General features: G+C 44.0%; 1 protein-coding gene across 1 annotated transcript in view; it reads right to left on the reverse strand.

Annotated features, from left to right (window-relative positions):
• Positions 1 to 22,922, reverse strand: part of RAPGEF5 (Rap guanine nucleotide exchange factor 5) — a 167,387-nt gene that overhangs the window by 60,454 nt on the left and 84,011 nt on the right. The window contains exons 10-11 of the mRNA XM_059818853.1: positions 9,339 to 9,442; positions 8,930 to 9,018 (exon numbers count right to left, since the gene is read on the reverse strand). Of these exons, the coding sequence (XP_059674836.1) occupies positions 8,930 to 9,018; positions 9,339 to 9,442 (193 nt within the window). The remainder of the gene's footprint in view (positions 1 to 8,929; positions 9,019 to 9,338; positions 9,443 to 22,922) is intronic.

The raw sequence follows: 22,922 nt of genomic DNA on the forward strand, positions 1-22,922 counted from the left end.
TTAGAGATCTATATGACCATACATCCTTTCATATACGAAATACTTACTCCATTGATTTGATAATTCATTTGTATCGCTTAGACTTCCAATGTCATTAAGGTGAGAGCGATTTTACAAATAACTGATTAAAACTCTTTACGGTCACATTGGCTTTCCAGAAACCTCACCAAATTCCCAGTGTCACAACAACTCGTCTCATAGGTACCTCATCAAAACGTTTACATCACCCAAGTCTATTTTGCAGTACAACAAATTAACACATTCTGCCTTTTACAACTTAAAAAAAAAATAATTAAAAGACGTTTTCACTGTTGGAAGAAAATTATTGATCTTCACCGCTAAAAAAGTTCTCCTGCTAGACCTGCACTTCCCAATTCTTTTCGGCTTAAACCACTAAGATCATCAAAACCCTTCATATTGTCTACAATGCACATCTTCATAATAAATGGTTTCACACTAGGCTTTCATGACAGCTCCTTATCACTTTCTCACATAGCAAAAGGTGACAACTAGCTATAATGAACCACAGAATTGCAGAGAAAGACCGAGGAACTAAGAATACCATGATCTAATTGACTATCGTATATAGTGGGTAGCTTTTTCTTCTGCAAATTTGACTCAAAGACAAAACACATTAAACACTTGGGGCCCTAACATTGCCCAAAGCTATTCTTGCACAGGGTACAAAAAAATTTATTTAGGTGTCTGAGGTGCCAGAAGGTGTCTCGGTGCTCCTGGGCACACTGAAACCATGTGTTTGTCTGATGGCTACCTCAGTTCCTTTCCCTCCTTGGAAGGGTCTACTATGTTAGGCATGCTTACACCATGAAATCTATTTGTGGTGATGAACTGAAAAAATACCACCAATATCTACAAAAAGAGTCCTGATCACTAAGGATGTTCATCATTCCCCATGTTGCCTCTAGTTTCCAAGTCATTGAATATAACGGTGAGACAATCCAGGAGCAGCATCCCCGAACTCTGCCTTTCTAAAAGTTTGCCCTAAACAAGCTTTAGTGCCCAAGTGCAAAAAAAACCCAAACCTTTTTCAGGCTCTGAGCCCTCATTTCCCAGAAATAACTGTCTGCGCTTCTGCCAGGAGACAGCATCTTAGACATATTCCTCTCGCTGGCATTTCCTATTAGCTTAGGCACCGCAGCGTGTGACACGCTGTCTGTAGTGAATCCCAGACACGACACTCCTTCTGCAAGCTGATTCAGCTCACTAACATGACAGAAAATAAGCCTACCAAAGGAAAAAAAAAAGTTTCCTACTAAGATCCTTAGATCTACCTGGCACAAAGTCAAACAGCAGAAAAAAATAAAAAACCCAAAAAAAATAGCAGAAGAGAAGGGGCTACATGGCAATGAACAGGGGGACAACTGGAGGATGTTAGTTCTTCCCATTGGAAGCCAGTGTCACTGTCGGCAGCCTTGGTCCCAACCTCCTGCTATCCCTAGGGCTGCTGCCTCTCTTGTCCCAGCTCCAGGCCCCACCACACCATCTGCAAAGCCATTCAGCAGAAAACTGTTCACACTCTGCTGCCAGCTGAACTGATAACTTGCTCAAATGTCCTACCTGAAGGAATTGTACTGTATTATAACCTTAGATTCTGATTAACTGCTTCCAAACACCAATGTGCTGTATGCAATATACTGGGTCAGATCAAAGATCCCCATAAAATAGAACCGGGTCTTTGACAGGAGCCAACAGAGGATGCCCAGGGGAAGAAAAAAAAAACTAAGAAAAAGACAAATACAGAGTTATCTTTCTCCAATATACCCTCCCAGCTTCCAGCAACTGGCAGTGTAGACTTCCCAAATGGGAAGTTGTATCGACATCACTGCAGTCACAGAGTTTTTGCCAGCATTTTGCCTCATTTGGTTTTAAACACTTCCAATCTTTGGCTTTCACAAAACCCTCCCAAGAATGAGTTTTGCGGTTCAGCTGTGCATCATATCAGAAGAGGACTTCTCTTTATTAGTTATAAACCCAGTAATTTCACTGTGTTACAAAACACTTCCTGCATTATGAGAAACAACAAATAATCTTTCCATACTCACCTTCCCCACACAATTCATAGTCTCATAGATCACTGTATGCCTCCTTTACAGAAATTGCTTTTCTATGATGACCAGACCTAGACTACTTATTCTTAGATGTATTTAATCTATATTTCTAATTGCCCTTGCTGCCCTTTTCAAGCTTTTTTTAGTTCATTTACAACCTTTCTGAGCTGGGGGAGAAGAAGGAACTATATTATACATACGATATTACACTGTTATACAATGGTATAACTGTGGTTCTTGCTTGTCTTCTTTCCTAACTGTCACAAATACTGTTTGCCTTTTTGATTAATGCTGACAAAAAATTTCCAAGAACTATCCACACTATCTCCAAAGACCTATTTTCTGCATGATACTAGCCAATTCAGCACCTCTGCTGAATATGTATAAGGATTTCCTTTTCTCCATGTTAGAAAATGCATTACTTTGCATTTTTCAAACTTGGATCTCATCTGCAATGTTATTACACAGTCACACAGATTTTTATTCCTTTCATCTTTCTTCAGCCGCAGGGCTGCTTTGAGGGGGCCCACTCCCAACTCATTTTCCCAGTCCTACACCGCCCCGTTCTTACTACTTTCATGAGGTTATTTTTGAGTTGGACAAGCTTCCTGATCTAACTCACCTTGCAGAGACACCTAAGCAAAGTTTGTCAGTGTGACGACAGGACAACATGACAGCTCAAACAGGCAGTCAGAGGTGGGGATAACAGGGTGTACGTGAACATAACCTTGTATGGCCACCAAAGGTGAAACCATGGCTTCATTTATCATGAGACCCTCAACCATTTCATATTATCAGCACATGCTGGTAACTCAGTTTTCATCCCACACTCAGCAGCACCCCAGTCTTCCCTGGTGACTTCTCTCCATTTTAAACACTGACAATTTACTCTGACCTTTCATTTCCTCTCTTTTAAGTCATCATCAGTCCTGAGAAGCATCTTCTTCCTTATCAAAAGCATCTTTAAATTTCTTTAAGGATTTTTGGCAAGGGACTTTATCAAAAGCGTTCTGGAAATACAAATATAAGATATAGGCAGGCCAGACCATATATACCCTCATACTCCTTCAAATCTTTAACAGCTCTACAGGATACACAAGACCTGACTTATGTCTGAAAAAAAACCTACATTTCCCTTCCCTCAGCACGGTATTTCTGCACGCATTTCTTCCTTCTACTTTTACTGTACTGCCACCCGATTTCCCAGCACAAAGTCATAACTTTATGCTGCAGTTTTGCATCTAATCAAACTCCCGCAAGGCAGCTGAGCTGCTAAAGGCACCAGTCCTTCTCTTCTGCTGTCCTCACCTGTGCATCTCCCACTCCCTGCCACCCTCTCCGTGCCAGGGGCAAACTTTGTACCACTGACTGATGAAGTGGATCAGGAAACTGATCCATCTTAAGACTAATAATTCAGTATTTCCTTGGTTAGCATCAACCAGGACCAGCTACCTACTCGGATCCGCTACAGAACCACATGACAGGCTGTAGAGGCACAGAGGGATCCATGCAGCAGCAGGAATGAGTGGCTGGGGAAGGCTGAGCTGCTTCTTTGGACTACAGCACCAGTTTATGCTGGAATAATGTATTGGTAAAATGACAACCTTATTGCTTAGATGTTCCCCAAATAGAACCATTTCTTTTAATTGGCATCACATTTTCCACCTTTCTCTGCCACTGAAGCTGATTTATATGATAGATTACACACAACTGTTGGGAGTTCAGCAATTTCACATCTGAGTTCCTTTAGAAGTCTTTGGGAAGTAATATCTAATCCTGGTGATTTGTTACTATTCGTTTTATTGGTTTATTCTAAACCTACTTCTACTGACACTTCGATTTCAGACAGCTTAGACTCATGCTGCATGAAGAAATGGTCCTGTGTGACAACCTCCCCAGGTTCTCACACACTGAACACTGAGATAAATGATTGTTTTAGCTTTTCTGCTATTCTTATGTTGATGTTGCTCCATGCACTCTGCTAAACTCTTACTACTCTCCTATGGGCATGGCAGTAATAGACATTTAGTCCACTCAGTTCACCAAGTTTTCCTAAGACTTTGGGGAAGAGTTTACAAAATCCTTCAAAATGATGACTGATAAGAGGATGGGCTAGCAGGCATTTATTCTCTCCATCCTAAAAGCTGGAAGACAGGATCACAAAGTGTTGGGCAAGTATTTATTCTCCTTGACATCAATCCACATGCATCAGATGATACACTCATGTTGACTGGGTGGCAGTCACAGGAGTGCGTTTTTTAACACCTTTTACTCATCAGTAATAAAGTACAGTGAGCAAGAGTCCTAACAGCATCCTTTATAGCTAAGAAACAAACAAACAAAAAAATATCAAAAAGCAATCAGACATTTTTTTCTTGGATTATTAAACAAAAGACAACACCTAGAAAAGGCAGAGCTGTATCCCTTTTTTGGAACATCACTTAGCAGCTGACTATGATCAGCTCGTGCAAGATAGTACCACTCTCCTAAAAGATCACATACAGTTCCCCAGAGGGTGCCATTACCCAACATCAAAGCAGTGTCATTGGTGCAAATGTAGAAACAGAATGGACTTCTAGGACAAACAGACATGGTCTGAAGGCCCCTCCTAGATGCTACATTATGATCCTAAAGCTAAAACTGCTTCTGTGTGACAGGGGAGAGTTCCCACTAATCCAAGAATCATGCACAGTCCCAGACAAGGTGACACAGCATGGTACAAAGGTCATTACTCCTTTCTTTTCCTATTCCTAAGAAATCCAGACCATGCTTACACCTGTATGCATCTGTTCTAGCTACATCATGAGGATTCGTCCTCTTTTTCTGTCCCATTAGGACTTCTCCAGGCCTTTCATCATTTGCCATCCTAACTTCTGTGATAGCCTGTCAAACAAAAGTATCATGCGGGTGCTCCCCCCTTGCCACAACTCCTTTCACTCAGTCCACTAAAAAGCTACATCAGTTAAGACCGACACCATCACATTTCTCCAGTCTTACCATTCCTCATCTACACCCTTTCTCCAGATCCCCATTGCCTGCTGCTTCTTGCTCTCAGAGACCTTCACAAATCAATCTCCTCTTCTCCCTACTCATTCCCTAAAATGAAACCCACAGGAGGGAAGTAAAAGACAGGTAGTGTCATTAGATGAGGGAGATTATGTTCTGCTTCAGCAATGTTCTGCTTCAGCTGCCTGAGAGAGGTGGCCCAGTGGCCGGAAGGAAATGATCTGAGGGATCCAGGCAGGCCTGGAGAAGTAGCAGTGGATGTGATGATCACTGTGTTATTCCAGAGGCTGCCAAACGTTGAATGCCATCACTGTGAAGCAAGATGGTATGTTTGAATAGAGACCAGCCAGAGGATACTCCAAAGAGTAGATCAGGATAATAACCAGAGAAGGAAATGCTGCTAATGCCCAAGAAACAATAGCTTTTGCAGAAGGGGACAACAATTTTGAAAGAAATGTTGTAGTCAATGGGAAGGAATTGGAGATCCTAAGACACTAAGATTTGGCCCCTTGGAGATTACTTGTTCAAATCCCCACCCTTGATGAGGATTAGCCCAGGCGGTACGCCTTGCATTTTCTGCCTGGATATTGACATATTTGAAGTGTCTCACTCTGTTCAATTCTTAAAACGTCAAACTGCTCTCTAAAGTACGCACTCAGCAGACATCCCCCAGTGATTCCAACAACCTCAGAGATGACTCAGAGAAGTTGTTCATTACAGACATTTAAAATATCCATCGTAGGAAACAAGAACAGTCTTCCTGGGGGTTGGTACATTACAGGTTATTGTAACTCATCAAGACGAAAACTTTCTCCCGTTGAGATGGAAGGCTGGCAAGACTTTGTTACTGGCAAGCCCCGATTTAAGATGATGCCGCAAGAACTCACACGTACTCTCTGACTTAGTCATCGCAAAACCCCCTCAATCATTAAACTGTTATTAAGTACCTAAGCTTAAAGAACCTCAGGCTTTCAAGACACTCTTGCCTACAGAAGTCACCTAAGCAACAGACTGGTCTAGCTGTGCACATTGCAATGTCCCCTTTAGTGCCCTCAATTGCTATAACTTGTTCAGCCACATCACAGACACTGGGACTCTTCTTCAGGTCAAGTAAGAGAAGGTGTCTCCACCTATTTTTTGTAGAAGAGGATGCCGCAGCAGAGTGCTTAAGGTATCTTGCTACAGGTTTAGCAGCAGCTGAAGGGAGCCTTGAGGCCTGGGCTAGACCCCAGTTAAATTTATTCCAGCCCAGCCCCAAAACTTCCCTTTACTCTCCCAGCTGCCAGCGGTACCTGCTGACCTGGGCTAGAAAATGGAGGATGTCTGGAAGCAACACATAATGCATCATTCAGCCATGTCAGTGTTTATAAAAAGCAGTGCCCCATGACCACACCAGCCCCAGGAGATAGTGGATTGCAGTTATGATCTGTTGTACAAAGGGTGGGAATGAAAACATGTAGAGCATCCCTCCTTGGGAAGCAGTGCAAAGGGTCAAACAGAACAACAGCCCCCTGCATACCAGCATGTGTTTAGAACAGCTCTTTCTCATGTTCTTTACAGATACAAATAAGCAAACCAGGTTGGGGGCTGCAGGGAAACAGGAGGCCAAGGAAGTCATCCTGGAACTGGCAAACCGACAGCAGGAGCAGCAGCTGGGTACAACAACATCGTCCTTTTATGTTCCGCAAAGTTATGCCTGCTAAAACACAAGCCTGCGGGACTCTGCAATTTGACTGTCCTCTGAGATGGGCCAGACTGGAACTACAAAAAATACAAAGAACAGCAAATCCAAGCACACAAACAGCAAAAGGATGCCTTCAGATGCACAAACAAAGATGTACATATGTCCAGTCGATATCCCGTACTTCCTCATGCCAAATGCCACTGAGTCTGCAAAACCATTACAGGGGCATCTACCACATAAAACACTGGGAAACAAAACTCCCAAAGTCTTTTATTTTGACAACATTCTATAGTACCAGATTAATAAAGTCAGAAGAAAACAGTGTATGAAGAACTACCCTTGAGGAAGTGGAGGGCCATTGGGCAAGGTTTAGCACACTTCTTTGTGACAGCAAAAAACTGAAGCCACAGCTACTTTGTTCCATCCCTAGAATCCAGTTAACCCTGGCTACAGGGCAGAGCTAATTGTTTCTTTCTAAAAGGAGGTAGGATAAGGCAGAAGAGGTAAAGGGAAGCCAATCAACCTTTAAATACATTACCATCTGCTAACAACCAGGCAAGTAGTGGTTTAGCATTTGTTTTGAGGGCAGTTTACCAGCCCCTCTCTATAACAATAAGAACGGGCTTATGAACGGCCTCCCTGGGATGGGAGGGAGAGAGAGCAAAGAGAAAAGAAAGAAGAGGTAGGTAGTACACGTGAGGATGTATACAGCATCTAACGCTTTATGTAAGGAGTGCTTTGTATTTACAAACACTAAAATATAATGCATCTCACTAGTGAAAATCTCATTGTTTTCCATCAAGATTGTGAGCTCATAAAAAAAGATGAAGCAGACTATAAAGACGGGCACCTAACGTCCCTCAATCTGCATATGATAAATGTTAATGGGGAAACGTATTCTGGATCTAACATTTGACCTTAAAGGGCCAGCGAAGGACCCTCGCTACACTGCCAAAGAGCTGGCTCAAGTAAATTACAGCCAGAACTAGTCTGAGGGCATCTGTGGAAGCAAAACAATTGCAGCCCCTCTCTGCCCTAAATATTAATGCCTAGGCAGACAAAAGCAGCACTACGAATACCGTAATAATATCACCAGCAGACACTCTATACGTTTCTTCGGGGCATTCACACATCAGCACTACGAATATGCCTATTGTCCCACATTACACCAATGACTTGTTCTGAGAACCCAATCCTGGCGGTCCTCTGGGAATCGCAGATGTTACTTATATTTTCAGTCACTTAAAAGGATTAAAGTGTGTTTATTCTCAGTAATCTCATTTGTAGAGAGAGATATATACAGGCAGCAGGAGTGTGCGTTTTAACCCCACTGGGAACGATCAAATGCACGGCTCCATTTACAGCCAGCTGCCTTCCTCAGCTCTTCACTATTCGGGACCTCCGAAAGTCTCACCAGCGTGGCCGCTTTCATTAAAACTATCTATGAACCGCAGGTTGCAGGCACTTCTGATAAACTACCCCAGGAGCTCCCGGTGCCAGCAAGCTGTGCGTATAGCCAAGAGATCCAGCTGAAAATTAAACTGCATGTCAAGTAGCCCGATCAATATAATAATTGCTCTGGGCTGGAACAAATTACAATCTCTGGTTGAAGACACACAAGTACAGCATCAGGCTATACGCTGTGCCCAGGGTTACAAGGAAATTTATAAGCCGTGCTTATGAAACAGAAGATGTGCCGAAGTACTTGGGTGGTGGCAAGACGAGTAGTTAGCCAGGAGGCTGACGTGCACAGCAAGTATTGCGATCAATATAATGATAGCTGCAGGCTACGAGGACCGGCAGCCTCTGCCTGAAGAGACAGGCGCGCTGTGCCGCGCACGCCGCAGCCTGCGCTCCGCGAGCAGCAGCGAAAGCCCGGTGTAAGAAAGGCTCAAGCCGCTGCTGAGTACGCGGCTCCGCTCATTGCTGCCATTCCCGCCCCGAGGCCGGGCGCCCCGCTTTGCCACCTCCCGACTGCCGCGCGCTCGCGGTTGCCCCCCCGACGGTGCCCCGGGTTGAACAACCGGCTTTCGGCCGGGGGTGCCCGGGAGAGACCCCCGCGCCGCCCCGCTCTACCGGGACCGGGAGCTCACCCCCGTTCCCGCCCAGGGCCGGGGACAGGCGCTTCCCCGGCCGCCGCCGCCGCCTCCCCGCCGGGCTCGCTCCTTACCCGTCTCTTTGTCCTGGGCGGCTTCCAGGTGCAGGTCGCTGAGGAGATGCTCCAAAATCTTCTCCGGCGTCCCCGACACCACCACGTATCTGTCGGAAAGCAGAGAGTCCCCGGAGTCATCCTCGGTGGAGGACTGCGAGCGGCTGCTCCACTCGTCCTCCTCGTCCTCCTCGTCGATGTACTTGAAGTAAGGCACGTCGAAGGTGGGCAGCGGCCGCTCCCCGCCGCGGCCCGCCAGCGCCTCGGGCACCTGCACCCTGCCGCTCCCCATGGCGCCCCGCTCCCACCGCGCCGCCCCGCCTAGGCGCGCCCCCCGGGGGCCATCGCCCTGCCGGGGGCCACGGGCCGCCCCGCCCGCTACCGCCGCCGCCGAGCCAGCCCCGCGCTCCCGGAGCCGCGGAAGCCTTACCTCCCGCGCCGCTCGGGGGCCGGGCTGCGTGACCACACCTTCCGCAGCACCAGCGCTGCGCCGGCCTCCTCCCGCGCCCGCTCGCCGCCGCCTCCATCGTCCGCCTTCCGTGCGCAGGGGGGGAGAGCGACAGAGAGAGCGCGGTCAGTGCCCGCCGCCGGCCGGGGCTCCTGCCCCGCCGCCGGCTCTGCCCGGGCAGGTCTCGCTGCCGGAGGTCTAAATCGAGATGGGGGCTCTTTGCACTGCGGGGCAGGGGGGGAAGAAGGGGCTCCCCTTTGTGAGCGGCACTCAGCATCGTGTGTTGGATTTTAATTCGCAGGAGCGGGGCGGGGGGGGGGGGGGGGGGGATGCGGGTTTCCGTGTCCCCGAGGTGACGGCTTGTTTAATTTCCAGCCCGTCAAATAAAGCAGGGGACCGGTAACAATAGTCAGAAAGCGGCAAGCGCTCCTGAGCACTCCAGTAACACGCAAGCAAAATGCACCTTCTGTAAAGCTTCTCTCCCGTACTTCGACAAAGGCAATAAAACCAGTGGGACAGGCATGCAATGTATGCCTCTGAGCATCTCTCAAAATACTCTGTGTACAAATCTCCCTCCTTTTCAACAACTTCTTAACTTGGGAAACAAACAAACACCCCCAGAGAAAGTTAAGCCCAGTGACCACCCCTTGCGTGAATCTCTGCTAAGCTGTGGTTTGGACACTGACTTTCTCCCTCTCGGCTCCCTTAAACAGAAGGGAGCTGAACAATCATCCATTTCTGCACACGCAGCCCGCATCCACAGAGCAGCTAAAGCCAGCTGACTGAGCGGCGCAGGAGATGAGGGTCTGCTGCTGACTGAGCAGGGTGCATTGAAACAGGGCGACTGCCAAAGAGCTGCTCGCAGCCCCCTGCGAGATCCTCCTGGCAGATTCAGTCACCGGAGGGTGAGCAACACAAAAGAGGCAGCTGTTTCAATGCAAGTACATCCAATAGTTGCTGTTCCTCTAATTCTGACCTGGTTTAGTTATATCGTTCAGTATGTCAAACCCACGTATGAAGGCTACACGGACTACTCGAAGGAGAAAAAACAGTATTTGTGCATCAAGTGCACAGTATCCAGCAGTGACAAAGACTTCAAGTGGGCTAAAAATTGCTGAGGAACGGATCTTGGCAAAACAAGGGAGAGAAACCCCTTTCTATTATTTTATCTCTTATTCCAAGACTCAGTGAGTCTGATCGCTGCTTCTGGTTGCCACTGTGGTGCAGACATGTCCAAAGATGCAGTCCCTGCCCTGAGGAAGTTTTCTTCATCAGTAAACAACATATAGACTTGATCTATGAAATTTCTGCAAGGTCAGACATACAGGTACTGAGCCAATTAATGTCAGATATTCATTGTAACACTCCCAGGGGACATTACCGAGCAGCCGCGTTACAGGAATACTGATGCATAATTGTAATCTTCCATTTCACCGACCATGTTTTTTTGTTGCCTACATATTTGAAAAGCTGCAATGAAAGAAGCAGCGAAAGAGAAAGAGAGGAAGAACAAGAAACAGGTGCAGCATTAAAGCTATTCAGTAACAGGGAGGTTTACCCAAACAAATAAATCTCTCCATTTCTCTGTCTTTTCTCTGGCATAGAGAGCCCCAATCCTCATTTCCCTGTGCTCACTGACATTCCAAACTGCAGCACATATGGAGCATGTATGTGTTGTATGGTGCTGTATTTGGACAAAACATCTATTTCCACATACATGGAAATGGGTTTTAAGCATACCCATATACGTTCCATACATGAGCAGCTGGCAGCAAGACAACAGGGAGCACTGGGAGGGCAAACGCTCTCTCATACTGAAAGGACATTAACAATGGTTGTTCTGGAAGACAGTGTTCCCACTTCAGCACCTCACCAAGCAGAAACATTTTCAAAAAACGTTTTGGGTAACTGTATGCAATTAACTGTATAAAGTGCCCCAATGGTGAGATTTTTGTAACGCTTTTCCTCTTGTCCTTGCCTGTTTTCTCAATTTCAAGGAAAAGAAAAATCAATCTATTTTATCAGGAAAGACAAAAATTGTGCAAAACCAATCAGGTTCAATTTGGATTTTTGTTACCCATAATAATTATTTCCAAAAAAAGGGGAGGGATAGAGAATTTCTTTATTTTGCTATATTCTATTAAAAACAATTTCACATTAAGGGAAGGATTATTATTTCATTAAAATCCCACTTATGCATGACAGATTTTTGTGTTCAGTCAGACTCTTTAATCATACCACAAGCAACAACAATTAACCTGAACAAAGCAAAACACAAAGACAAGTCCCATGTATTTTCCCAATTTTTACAAGTTCTGATTTCACTACAGATATTACTCGAAAATGACATTGCGGCACGCTTCATTTATCGGAATCTTGAATGGTCCGTGAAATAATTAATTCTCGCTGGAAGAAAACCAGGCTGCTCTCAGCATGCTCCATCTAAATCCAGTGGCAGATGAGGAGGAGGATGCAAGGGGCCCCCAAGTGACAGCAGCTTGTACTGAAGAGCAAGGCAGCACCCTCGCTGAGTCCCTAAAAGTCAGCAGACTGACTCAAGAGACATTCTCATCATACCAACTAACTGTGAAGCCTCCCAGCACTTTTCAGACCCTTACGCAGCCCTTGCTTAAGCAACCTGCACCTACCACACGGGCGCACAGTGGCTCAGCGTTACCATCCCATCCCATTTTATGGCTGGGCAGATGAATTGGGGCAGAGAGGCTCCAGATCAACAGCAGAATCGCAGTTCAAACTCTGGTGGCACTACACTGGTACCTCAGCTTTGAGCCCCCCATGCTGCCTATTCAATGTTTACTTCCCTCCAGTGCAGAGGGTGGGAAATGACTCTCAGCAGCCTGGGTCAGATTATGTTTGGACTTGTGCTTTCGCAGAGGTGGGACAGGACGGGGTAGAGCATCAGACATGCCGCAGAGGTTAATCGCTGTCTCACTTCGCATGTGGCCTTAAGCAAGTCACTTGTGCAGACTCTCCCTGTCTCAGTTGTCCCTTCAAAAGCACCATTCGCATCCTGCTTGGATGTTAAAATCAATCCCAGGTGCACATTACCCATAACTAGGAAATTTAGCTAGTGTCCATGAAGCTCTGTGTGTGTCAACCATTATATTTCACATTTATTACAGCTTTTAATTAATCATCTCTTGATAGCTAAACACAGCGCTATCAACCTCTACGTCACTTCCCAGCAGGAGTTTCAAGTAAACAGTGAAGCCCTCTGGACTTGGTGGATCTTTTGACCAGTATTATGGTCGATGTTCCACTCCTCTCATCCATCTTCCTAATATTGAGATAAGCCATTTATCTCCTGGGTAATATATTTTAACAGCAGACAAGTGCTACCTTTATTTTCAGCATGAAAGGAACCCTGGGGTGATATAAATATTTATATGCTTATAGCAATGAAACAGCTGGAAGTCCTTGCTCAGCTTAACTTGTGCAGGTTACGCTTTGCATGAGTAGGAATATGACCCTCTGAATTACCACTGGGGCAGAAGAAAGCAGAGGTATGTACGGTGGTGTTGGAAACAGCCAGGCGTGCCAGCTTCCTTATGGAAGACATCAGGTTTCTGGGTTATTTGCAATTGGCAGGGAAGAATCCTATCTCCAGCCAAAGCAACCGATAACTTTGGTATCAGTCAGGGATATTTCCCTGTCTCTTGAATTTCTGAGTTTGGCCTTTTAATTAATTAAAAGAGGAACCAACACCCAGAACGTGCTGCCTCCCCTCTTCCTACAAGAAATATCCACTGCTAGAAATAGCATTGAAAAGCTGTTCTACTTTCTAACAGCTTTCTAACAGAAAAAAACAGTACGCTCTGCAACAGACACAGTATATTCAGAAGCCTGCTTCATTGAAAAGAAATTGCATTTTCACATCATTCCTCCACAGGACAGGACACCTGTGCAAAGATTTATTTCTTATTTATTTTCTTACCCATTACTGAAGTGCCTGTTAGGCTGGAATACCACTAACTAGCAATGCAAAACATGCACTTCCCAATGACAGAACTTCCCTTCAACATCTCTCCACCTGCTTTTTTAAAAAAGGGACCAGACCTGGAGCTACTCCAGCAAACCCCAGAGAGACTCCTACATTGTTGGTTTCAATAGGTAAAGAAGTAATACAGCAATTAAGAGATAACCTGAATAAAGGCACCTATAAACTTAATGGAGCATTGAAAATCCAGTCTGCAGACAGATTTTCCTGCTGCCAAACAACCGCGCAAGGGCAAAGAGAATCTTTGGGCAACACACAACAAAGCAAACTTTACACAGGCTCTCTGCTTCAAAATCACATTAAGTAACAAATTGCCTCCTCTAGGAGTTATGGAGAGCAGGAACATTTTGTTTTCATAGCATAATTTGGTAAAACTGACTCAACACAATCAGATAATGCTCATCACTTCTGCCTCTATGTCTTTTCATGCCGGTGCCAGGGCATGCCCTTGAGTTGAACGGGAAAAGGCACACACGAAGGATTCCCGGGGCTGTTCATGTTCTGAAGAGGACGCTGCCCCGCCCCCGCAATGAATCCATGGAGCTCCCCTACACACACGGGAATATTTCCATTTAAGAGGTGTGAAATACAGGAGCGGAGGTTGGAAGGGGGCTGAGAAGCACAAGTATAGACAGGCTTCCACTGCAGTGCAAGGAAGGTGATCAAACAGGTGACAGAGCGGGACAAAAGGCACAAAATAACAAGATCCTCATTTCAGAAGGCTGATTGTTTTCCTGGGCAGGTATATTTTTGCTTGGGTGTTATAATCAATCCCTGGTGCATATTACCCATGTAAAAGAAGAATTGCAAGAACATGATTAAGACAGAAAGGTCGAGTCCAAAAACTGGAAAACACTGACTGGTATTCTTTCATTTAGCACCTTTGAATAAAACACTTCCCCACCCCCCCTTTTTGGTTTTTTACTATGTCCTGCTCCATCCCTACAGCTCTGTCCTGTTCAGCATATGTTGGGGCCTTGCTCTGGGACTGGATCAAAGCTGAGACAAAACGTCCTTGTCTGTTGGGACCCTGCTGTACCCACGGCAAAGGCTGGAAGCACCTGCCTCTGCAGTGTGACGCTGAGGTCCCCAAACCTGCCCACTGAGGTCCCCAAATCTGCCCACTGACAACTAGATTGGACACAGCTCAGAGCCCCATCCAGGCTGATTACATCCTACAAGCAGATCCTGGCCATACCAGCCGAGAGCTACAGCTGTAAAGAAAACTCCTTGCAGCTCAGGCTGAAGCACGCTCAGAGCTTACCGATCCTTCAACTACTAACCTGCAAAGCTCTAGACGCTCTTTACAGAGCATGTACAGACTGCATTTTTTGGCCTCTAACTTGGGACAGATTTGGGCGGATATTTATGAAGATGGCAAAGAACCAAAGACTCTTCCCCAAAGGGATTTCAGATCCCACTTCAGAAGTGTAAGGGCAAAAGAGCTTTTCAGAGAACTACTGCCAGAATTTTTTTTAACATAGCAAAACAGTATTTACCCCTAACCTTATTCTTAGCAGCTTCTGAACCATGTCGGCTGCATTTTTCATTAAAAAATTAAATAGGCTAAGGCAGACACCTTTCAGAATAAGCAGATAAGATGCAACAACTCTTAAAAGTAACTGAAAATGAAGTCTTAACAATGTAAGGCAGTTGGCAATGCTAGTAGTAGACAATGAAATGAGTCCTAGCTATAAAATACAAACATATTTATATTACAAACATGAAAGAAAGTAAAAAAAGACAACAACATTCTATTAACAGCTTCTCCTGTAAGAGACACTCTTTCAGACAGCATCTATCGAAGACTAAAGATGATTGCCTGCTTACACTTCACTATGTTTTTCCTTGGAATCTGTTATTGTGGAAACTGCAGAATTAGATTTAAAGTCACCAAAGTACCAACAGATGTACAAAAATGACCCTATTCCTTACAAGCTATTCCTCTTTATTTGACAAGAAAATGGAAATGAACACAGCACAATTAAAGTGGAGATGGACGACAATACCTCTGATCTCTGGGGATAATCTATCTCAGAATATGTTGCTGTATTTCACAGAGTTTCGAGAGAGACTGAAATCTGTATTAATGGGCTTGATTGACTTTCAACTACAGCAGGAGAAAAGCATTTCAAAGTCACCAGCACAGCTTAACCAAGCTGTATAGGGAGGAAACTGGTATTTTTTCTGCACTGATTACCCTCTCTTTATTCTAGAAAGACGAAAATAAAAAATAGCTACTATTCTACCTCTACTTAAAATACCACAGCACAAAATGTTTTAAATGGGACTGCCTATTTCGTAGTCAGTTGCACAATCACTACTTTTTCCAAATTTCAAGGAAAAAATTACTTTACAGGACTGCAGGAACATCAACAGCAGCTTTTCATGTGACGATTCTTAGGAATCAAAAAAAAATTCTCACATAAGGCCGTGTTACATTATTTCACTATAAAATACAGCCCGTAGCATAGTCATAGTACATTTTATTATTTTTCTCATCTCATGAACTTTTCTCCAGTTCTTCTTTGCACTCTAGTATTTTTGTTTCCCTCTGCAGTTGTTAAATCTACTTTCATAAGCATGTGCTAATGCACAATATACCAGGAGAAACAGAAATCCACCGATGAAAAATTAAAATGGCTTACACAGTGATTTTGTTTTGGCTCTCAGCGACTTCTTCTGACCAGTCTGTAAAACTATAAAATGCTTTAAATGGTTTGACCACCACCTCTCCCAACAACAGGCATCGTACCAAAACTTCCCCGTGGTCTCATACGGAGCTATCTGTCTCAAAGATGCACAACAAAGAGCCGACATTCGGCTCAACACAACCTCCTCTGAATTTATCAACTTTGCAAATGGTGGTAAAATAAGCACGAGCCACATCAGGGAAAAAAAAATCAAAATCCTTTGTTGCTGAAACCAATTTTGAATATCGCATCCGATAATGCACAGAACAAGCCCTTTTAGAAAAACTGTTGGTGCTGTCATCTGCATAGCGAGTATCTGCAGCAAAGGCAATGTTAATAACAAGTTACCCTTGTAGAGGGGTCAGAAGGACAGTGCTGGCAAGACAGAGATGACAGACAACAGGCATCAGGGAAAAGATTAATATCCCTACACAGTCATACATCAAGGAACTCAATTTTTGCCTGTAATCCCAAAACTGCTGAGAGTAGGATTATTTCTGCTTTCCCTATTACTAAGAAGAAAGAAACTGCTCATGGGAATAGGGCACTGCTAAACACGAACCCTTATGTGAGCAGAAAGGCTGCGGTTAGGTCCTAGGGCAAAAAAAAGCTCAGCTGCGTGATGTTCCCAAGCGGTGGTCCCACTGCAAGCGAGCTTGGGGTTTCGTTGTGCAGGCCACTTAAAAAACATGAAAAATCTGTGTAGTTCAAGAAAGACAAAAGGAGCGAGAGAAGAGGAACCTCACCCGGCATTTCATAGCAAGGTAGTGACAAGAAATGCCCTAAACCGAGACCGAATTGTCCGTACCCCTGACCGGCCCCCAGTTACCTCCAAATATCATCATTTAAGGTGAGAGCACTTTCACAGATCGGGCTTTAATGAAAGGAAGCAATGCATCTAACACAGGGAAAAGGGCACACTTTCTAAAATAGCATGAAAAAACCCATTACTGGTGTCACAACCACGGAAGTAATGATATCATAACCTTAACACTTCACAACTCTTTGTCAGATAATGAAAAATGTCTTTTTAAGACAACTGAAGGCTATGCATTTCGGTTTTCTCTTTCTTGGAGCACACGCCCTTCATAGCTATTAGTAGATAAGTTTGACAGCCTGACAGAGAGCTACCACCTTGGCAAGGACAACCTAAGAGACCTTCTCTCTGTAACCATACAAAAGTGGAGGGGGAAAAAAAAGCCGGGGTGGGGGCAGGGAGAGAGAGAAAGACAAAAGACATGAGAATGGTATTAGTATTGTTATTCTCTCACAGCTGGCAGGGCAGCACTTACTTCAAAAATACCAGGATAGGGAAGAATTGCAGGTCTAGATGATACGTATTTGTAAAAAAACAATGTACCCCCTCCCAGGGCAAATTAACGTGACTGTAGGACAAAAGGGGCAGGTGCCAACCATCCCTTCCAGTGGCCTTGCAATCAGTGTGCTGGGGTGTGGAGCTGGTTGGAAATTTTCCAATACACCTTTTTTTCTACTGAAAAAATGTGGATTCACTGCAACTGAAACAGTGCCAGAACTTGTCAGTTTGAACAGAAAGCAGCCTGCCAGGCTCCCCACCACCGCCTGCACGTACTGCCCGCCCCAGGCTGGCGGGGCTTCTGCATCCCCTGCCCTCCGGGAGCTCCTCAGGCCTGGAGCTACAGCCTGGAGGTCCAGGTCCCAAGGCTTCCAGAGTAAGTGGCAGGAAAATTAAATCTGTATTTCTGCCCTAAGAGAGTTTTGCAATTGTATGATTTTCAGCAGAATCAGAATGGAAACTTTTTTCCCCCCAAGAACGTAAAGTTTCTTATAGGACAAAATTCAAGCACCAGACGCACCTCGCTGGCATATGCAGATGAAGCAACAGTTCAATGCCCCAGCTACTGAAGGGTGTCTTCCAGTGATGTCAGTGGCAGTGGACCAAACCTTAGCTGCAGTGACAAGCATGAAGGAAATGATACAAAAACTGCAGGACCTATGTCTTGGCCAGGAAGGGGAGAGGAATGCCGAGGATTTGAGGAGGACTGCAGACTTAACCCAGATATCCCAGGACTGATAATACATACTACTATTACCGCATGCCTGAGGGAAAGAAAAACGTAAGATGATTGACTAGATATACAGAAGTTATACTTGAGAATAATCTTAACATCAGAAGGGTGAAATTCAAGAAATTACTGGGATATGAGGGGAACTAGATAACAACTTGATTAACATCCAACAGGGCTGGAACGTGGCTTCTATGGCAGCCCCCATATAGCTTTCACACAAGAATGAAAACTGCAGAAGATAGCTCATTAACATTAGTTGATTTAATTTATTAACATAGACTAATATTCACCTTGGTAAGGACACATGTACAAAGGCCGTACAACCTTTGTAACGGATGTAGCGATAAATAAGGTCTCCTGAAGGAATGGAAGAGAGAGTCCAGTAAATATATGACACTGTCAGCCTTATGTTGCTCTAATTACCAGTGTTGGACACATACAACTTCTAAGTCAAACAGATGAGATTGCTGATCCCCTTCTTTGCCTTTCACTCCAATTCATACTTGGTGTGAAATAAAATATTATTTTAAAAAACTGATTTATCCACTTACTGTCTGGCAGAGAAACCTTCGTCTCTTGCCTTATGTCCGTAGCACCTCTCAATGCTGACAGTGCCATCACTCTAATTAAAAAAAAAAAATTAAATATATATACACTATCCACATTATAAGCCACAATTCCAGGCTAGGAAGAGTAAAACTTGCCTGTTAAACTGAGGTGCTGCTCATTACATTTATCACTGTAAGGCATCTATCTTTTTGTTGAAGCTCACAGAAGGACGCAGCTGAATTTTCACAAGAGAATAGTCAGCAAAGGCCAGGAGCTGGTTCTGGCCTTGCAAAAGGCTTAAGATAAACTCTAAAACTGAGAATACTACATAAAGCTCGAGCTCATTCTTAGGAACTCCAGAACCAAAATCTCTCACTGACATTTAATAAGGGTTTCAAACAGCAAGTGTGAAAAGGCACTGAGTAAGGGAGTAAAAAAGATGCAAAGCTAATGTTTAAAATAAAACCAATTTATTTAACTTCTAGCCCAACAGCAGAAGTCACAAAGTAGAGTTTATATCCCGTGTTTTGGTGGTTGTTTTCAACTAAGTTAGATGTAATGTGGTGATTTCTTTCGAGAAAAGCATGAATCACTATAATTTTCTTGGGTTTGGACAATGGTTTAACTCCCTCCAAAACAGCCTGAAATGACCAGCCTTTTTACTAATGCTTTCTAATGGTTCTTTTCTTGCTAATTAATTCATGCATCTAAATCATTCAAAAATAGATAAGCCACTAATCACTCGCAGATTTGATAATGTATCCTAAGTAGACAGCAATGCATACAGCATGCAATAAGGCTGCCAAAAAGAAAGGAAAAAGGAGTTAGGAGGAAAAAATAAAGCTCATACTTTCCATCTAATAGCAGGAGATTTGATTCTGCATTTATTTTGTAGGATAAAATACTCACTGACATCAACAAATAGTCTACTACAGAAATGAGAAAAACGGGGCTGCTTCTATAAAGGATGCTTTTTTCTAACGTTACATGCACAGGAGCAAATTAAAGGCTCCATATTGTTTTTTTTTTTGCTTTGCTACAAGGTTTGTTGTCCACAGTTAGCAAAAGTAAAAAAGAAAAGAAAAAAGGGGGTGGGAAAGAGCAGGTTAACAATTAATCAGCTCTTGTCAGCAATAATTCATTCAAAAGTGGAAGTTGAAACACAAGAAATTTTATTGCAAGATTATAACAAAGAAAAGTGTTTTCTTGCATGCCTATGTAAAGAATAATACCATAAAATGATAAATTTCATTAAATTTTCATGTATTGGAGAAAACAAAAGTGTCACAAACAATAAAAATTACAGAAAAATATACAATGCCAGTCACCACATTATGAAGTAACATTTCATATTGCTCCCATTTTATGATTTTAAATAACATATTTAGTTACTTTTATTTTGTTCCAGACTGAATCACATACCTGCTTCTTAACTAACTATATGCTCTAAAAATTCATTTCAGTATGAATGTTAGGAGTTTCCTCTCTGCTTTCTTTAGATAATACAATTGTGCCCAACTTCAGGAGGGAGGTAAGTTAGTTAGTTATACTAGGGGCAATCTCAACAGTTATTCAAGTTATGGAATGAAAAATGCATCGTTACCGTGGCAACTGGTAAATCACATGGTATCTGCAATGAGATGCAAGGCATATTGAGTAAACACTCATCCGTGTGCTTGTGTGTCCTCCTCTGCACGGAATGGTTCCTTTGTGGAGGAACGTGCGCACAAGTGTGGCATAGTCCAGATTTCAGTGTCTCTTCTACAAAAAGCTGATGGAAGTAATCCAAAACGTCATTTTTGTGTGGGGTAATTTAACCAGGTCTAGCATTAGAATAGGAAGAAACACTGAAAAAAAGGTCAACCATTGAATATTTTTCTAGGATTTGCCTCAATCAAGACTGTGAAACCTTACAAATGACAGGGTGTACCTCTCAAACTCACTTTGTACTCTGGCATCAGAAGACCATTCACAACAGCACTAGAAGAAAAGTCTTCCTGACAGCGTGAAGAGCTGCCAGACGTGCAGCAGCACATCACACGGGGCAGCTGGAGCTGTTACTGCCTCCAGCCATCTGCCCCACCCTTCTGATGGATGCTGCCGCCCCCAAAACACGGACATCTGATCTACCCTTGAATCAGACCTGAACCACGCTGCTGCATGTCTTGCCGGGCTCCGATATTATCAGCAGCTAACATACAACCTCTCCCTGAGAGGGCCTCCTTTCCTTCCTGCTCTTAAAGAGGCAACTCTCTTCAGAACAACCCCCTCAAACCATATTGCTCTACTGCCAGTCCCATCCATAAAGCGTTAAATATCCATCAGTCGCTGGGCTTTGACTGTACTTCCCTGCTGCCCTTTTCTAGCTCTTCTTCAGGCACTATCATGCCCACAAAAGGCTCACTTCCCCATCCTTTTAATTCACCGCAAGGAGCAGCATCAACACCAGATTCCCAAGTAATATCCCTTGGATCACTCCCTTTCTCCTCCCTCGAAATATCTCCTCCTTCTTGACCTCCTGAGCAACCCGAAGTGGTGCTAATCTATAGGGAGAGATAGAGCACCACACCATGACGCCACTTGCCAGCTTCTGGTACCATGCTGTATGCACAGTGGTTTCTTCAGCCAGCAAGGGCTCCACTTGGGGATGCGACTGTCCACTGACATGTATCTTCTCCTGATCCCATTCTCTTCCTCACACCACATCCCATTACCATCAGACAGCATACTACGGACTACTCAAACACTGCCAACACCTATGATATCACCCAAGAAATATCGAAACTCTCGCACGTCTCTGATCCTGACCTCCCTCCCCCCATTTCTGGCTTCGATTCCTTCCTGACCTTCATAGCTTTATACAAGTTATATAGCTTTATTGTGTATAAGCTTGAGATCTCACCTAACCAACTTCTTCCTCCTTACTCAGGAAATTATTTTTATGTCATATGTCTCAGAAAGTCACCCTCTCTCATAAGTCCTTCCAGTAACGACTTCTTAAACCTGTTTACGTTGTCATTGCTGGGCTCTTCCTTCCCACCCAGTTGGTCATTTGCTATTTGACCTGAACTTTGGCAGGTAAGGAGATGTCATGGGTGAAGACGAGACATGCTCTGGAGTTCATCAGCTGTCGCAGAGCATTTGCATAAAGGAAAGATAAAATAAGATGTGTGAACAAATGACCAGGTCTTAACTCTCTAATAGAACCCTGTGGAGAGGGTTAAAATATCCAAGTACTCCAGGGAAATAACTAATGATCCTTTCTTCAGTTCAGTCATGTTTCAAGAAGCAATCGCCTGAGTTACTAAGTGCTTGAGACTGCCTCAGTAATTGCAATGATTTATTTTACGCATCATCATAACTACAGCACTAGGTCAGTAGGACTTGTGCCTTATGGATGCCTTCAATTTTAACACAGGCACTGGAGGATTAGGAGATTGCAGTAGAAACACAGAGACCACAGCGATTTGGGGAGGTGGGGGGAAAGAGAAGACAAAGTCTTTAAAATCCTAGGTATCTAAAACATTAGGTTTCTGTTAGATTTTTAATACAATTAACGCTATTTTCAGGTGATCCTAAGCAGAAACTGCTTACATTTTCCTCTGTTCCCTTAAAATGGAAGTGATCACAATCTAATGTTCCTGAAGAACTCTCTTAGGATTTTTTTTCCAATGTAAGTAATGAATGTGCAGTTAACAATGTTAACTACCCACTCAGTAAAGACACAAAAATTGTTGTCTCTGTCTTACACCTCTGTCTATTCCAGAGGAAACTCTCCCTGCGCAAAGCGTGTTTCTTCAGCTACCCCTAGTCTGTACTGTTGCAGTGGCTGCCTGTTAACAACCAGCAAAGAGGGGACAAGACCTTAGGCTCATGAGCATTTATTTGACCTAAGAGGTATAACCTATACACATAGCTACTCACCTGACCTACTAAAACAATGCTGCACCAAGGGATATTTTGTGAGGACACACATCCACAATGCAGGAGGGTACGATGCAGGAGGGTATGTTTGCAGAGCAAAAACAGGGTTTGATTAGCAGCTTCTCAGGCATCCCCATCCTCCTGACATGAGTTCAACCCCATTCCCCAGTCACCTTTTCTTTTAGCTATGTGAGGCTTCACTGGCACAGAAGGACATTCTTGGAAATGATAATTTAAAGTGCTGTTGTCACCAGAACTTTCAGAAGATCTTGAAGACAATTCCCCCCCACCCCCATAAACTTCAAACTGTTCCCCCATGATAGCTGAAGTAAAA

This window comes from Gavia stellata, chromosome 6 (genome assembly GCF_030936135.1).
Source record: "Gavia stellata isolate bGavSte3 chromosome 6, bGavSte3.hap2, whole genome shotgun sequence".
NCBI lineage: Eukaryota > Metazoa > Chordata > Aves > Gaviiformes > Gaviidae > Gavia > Gavia stellata.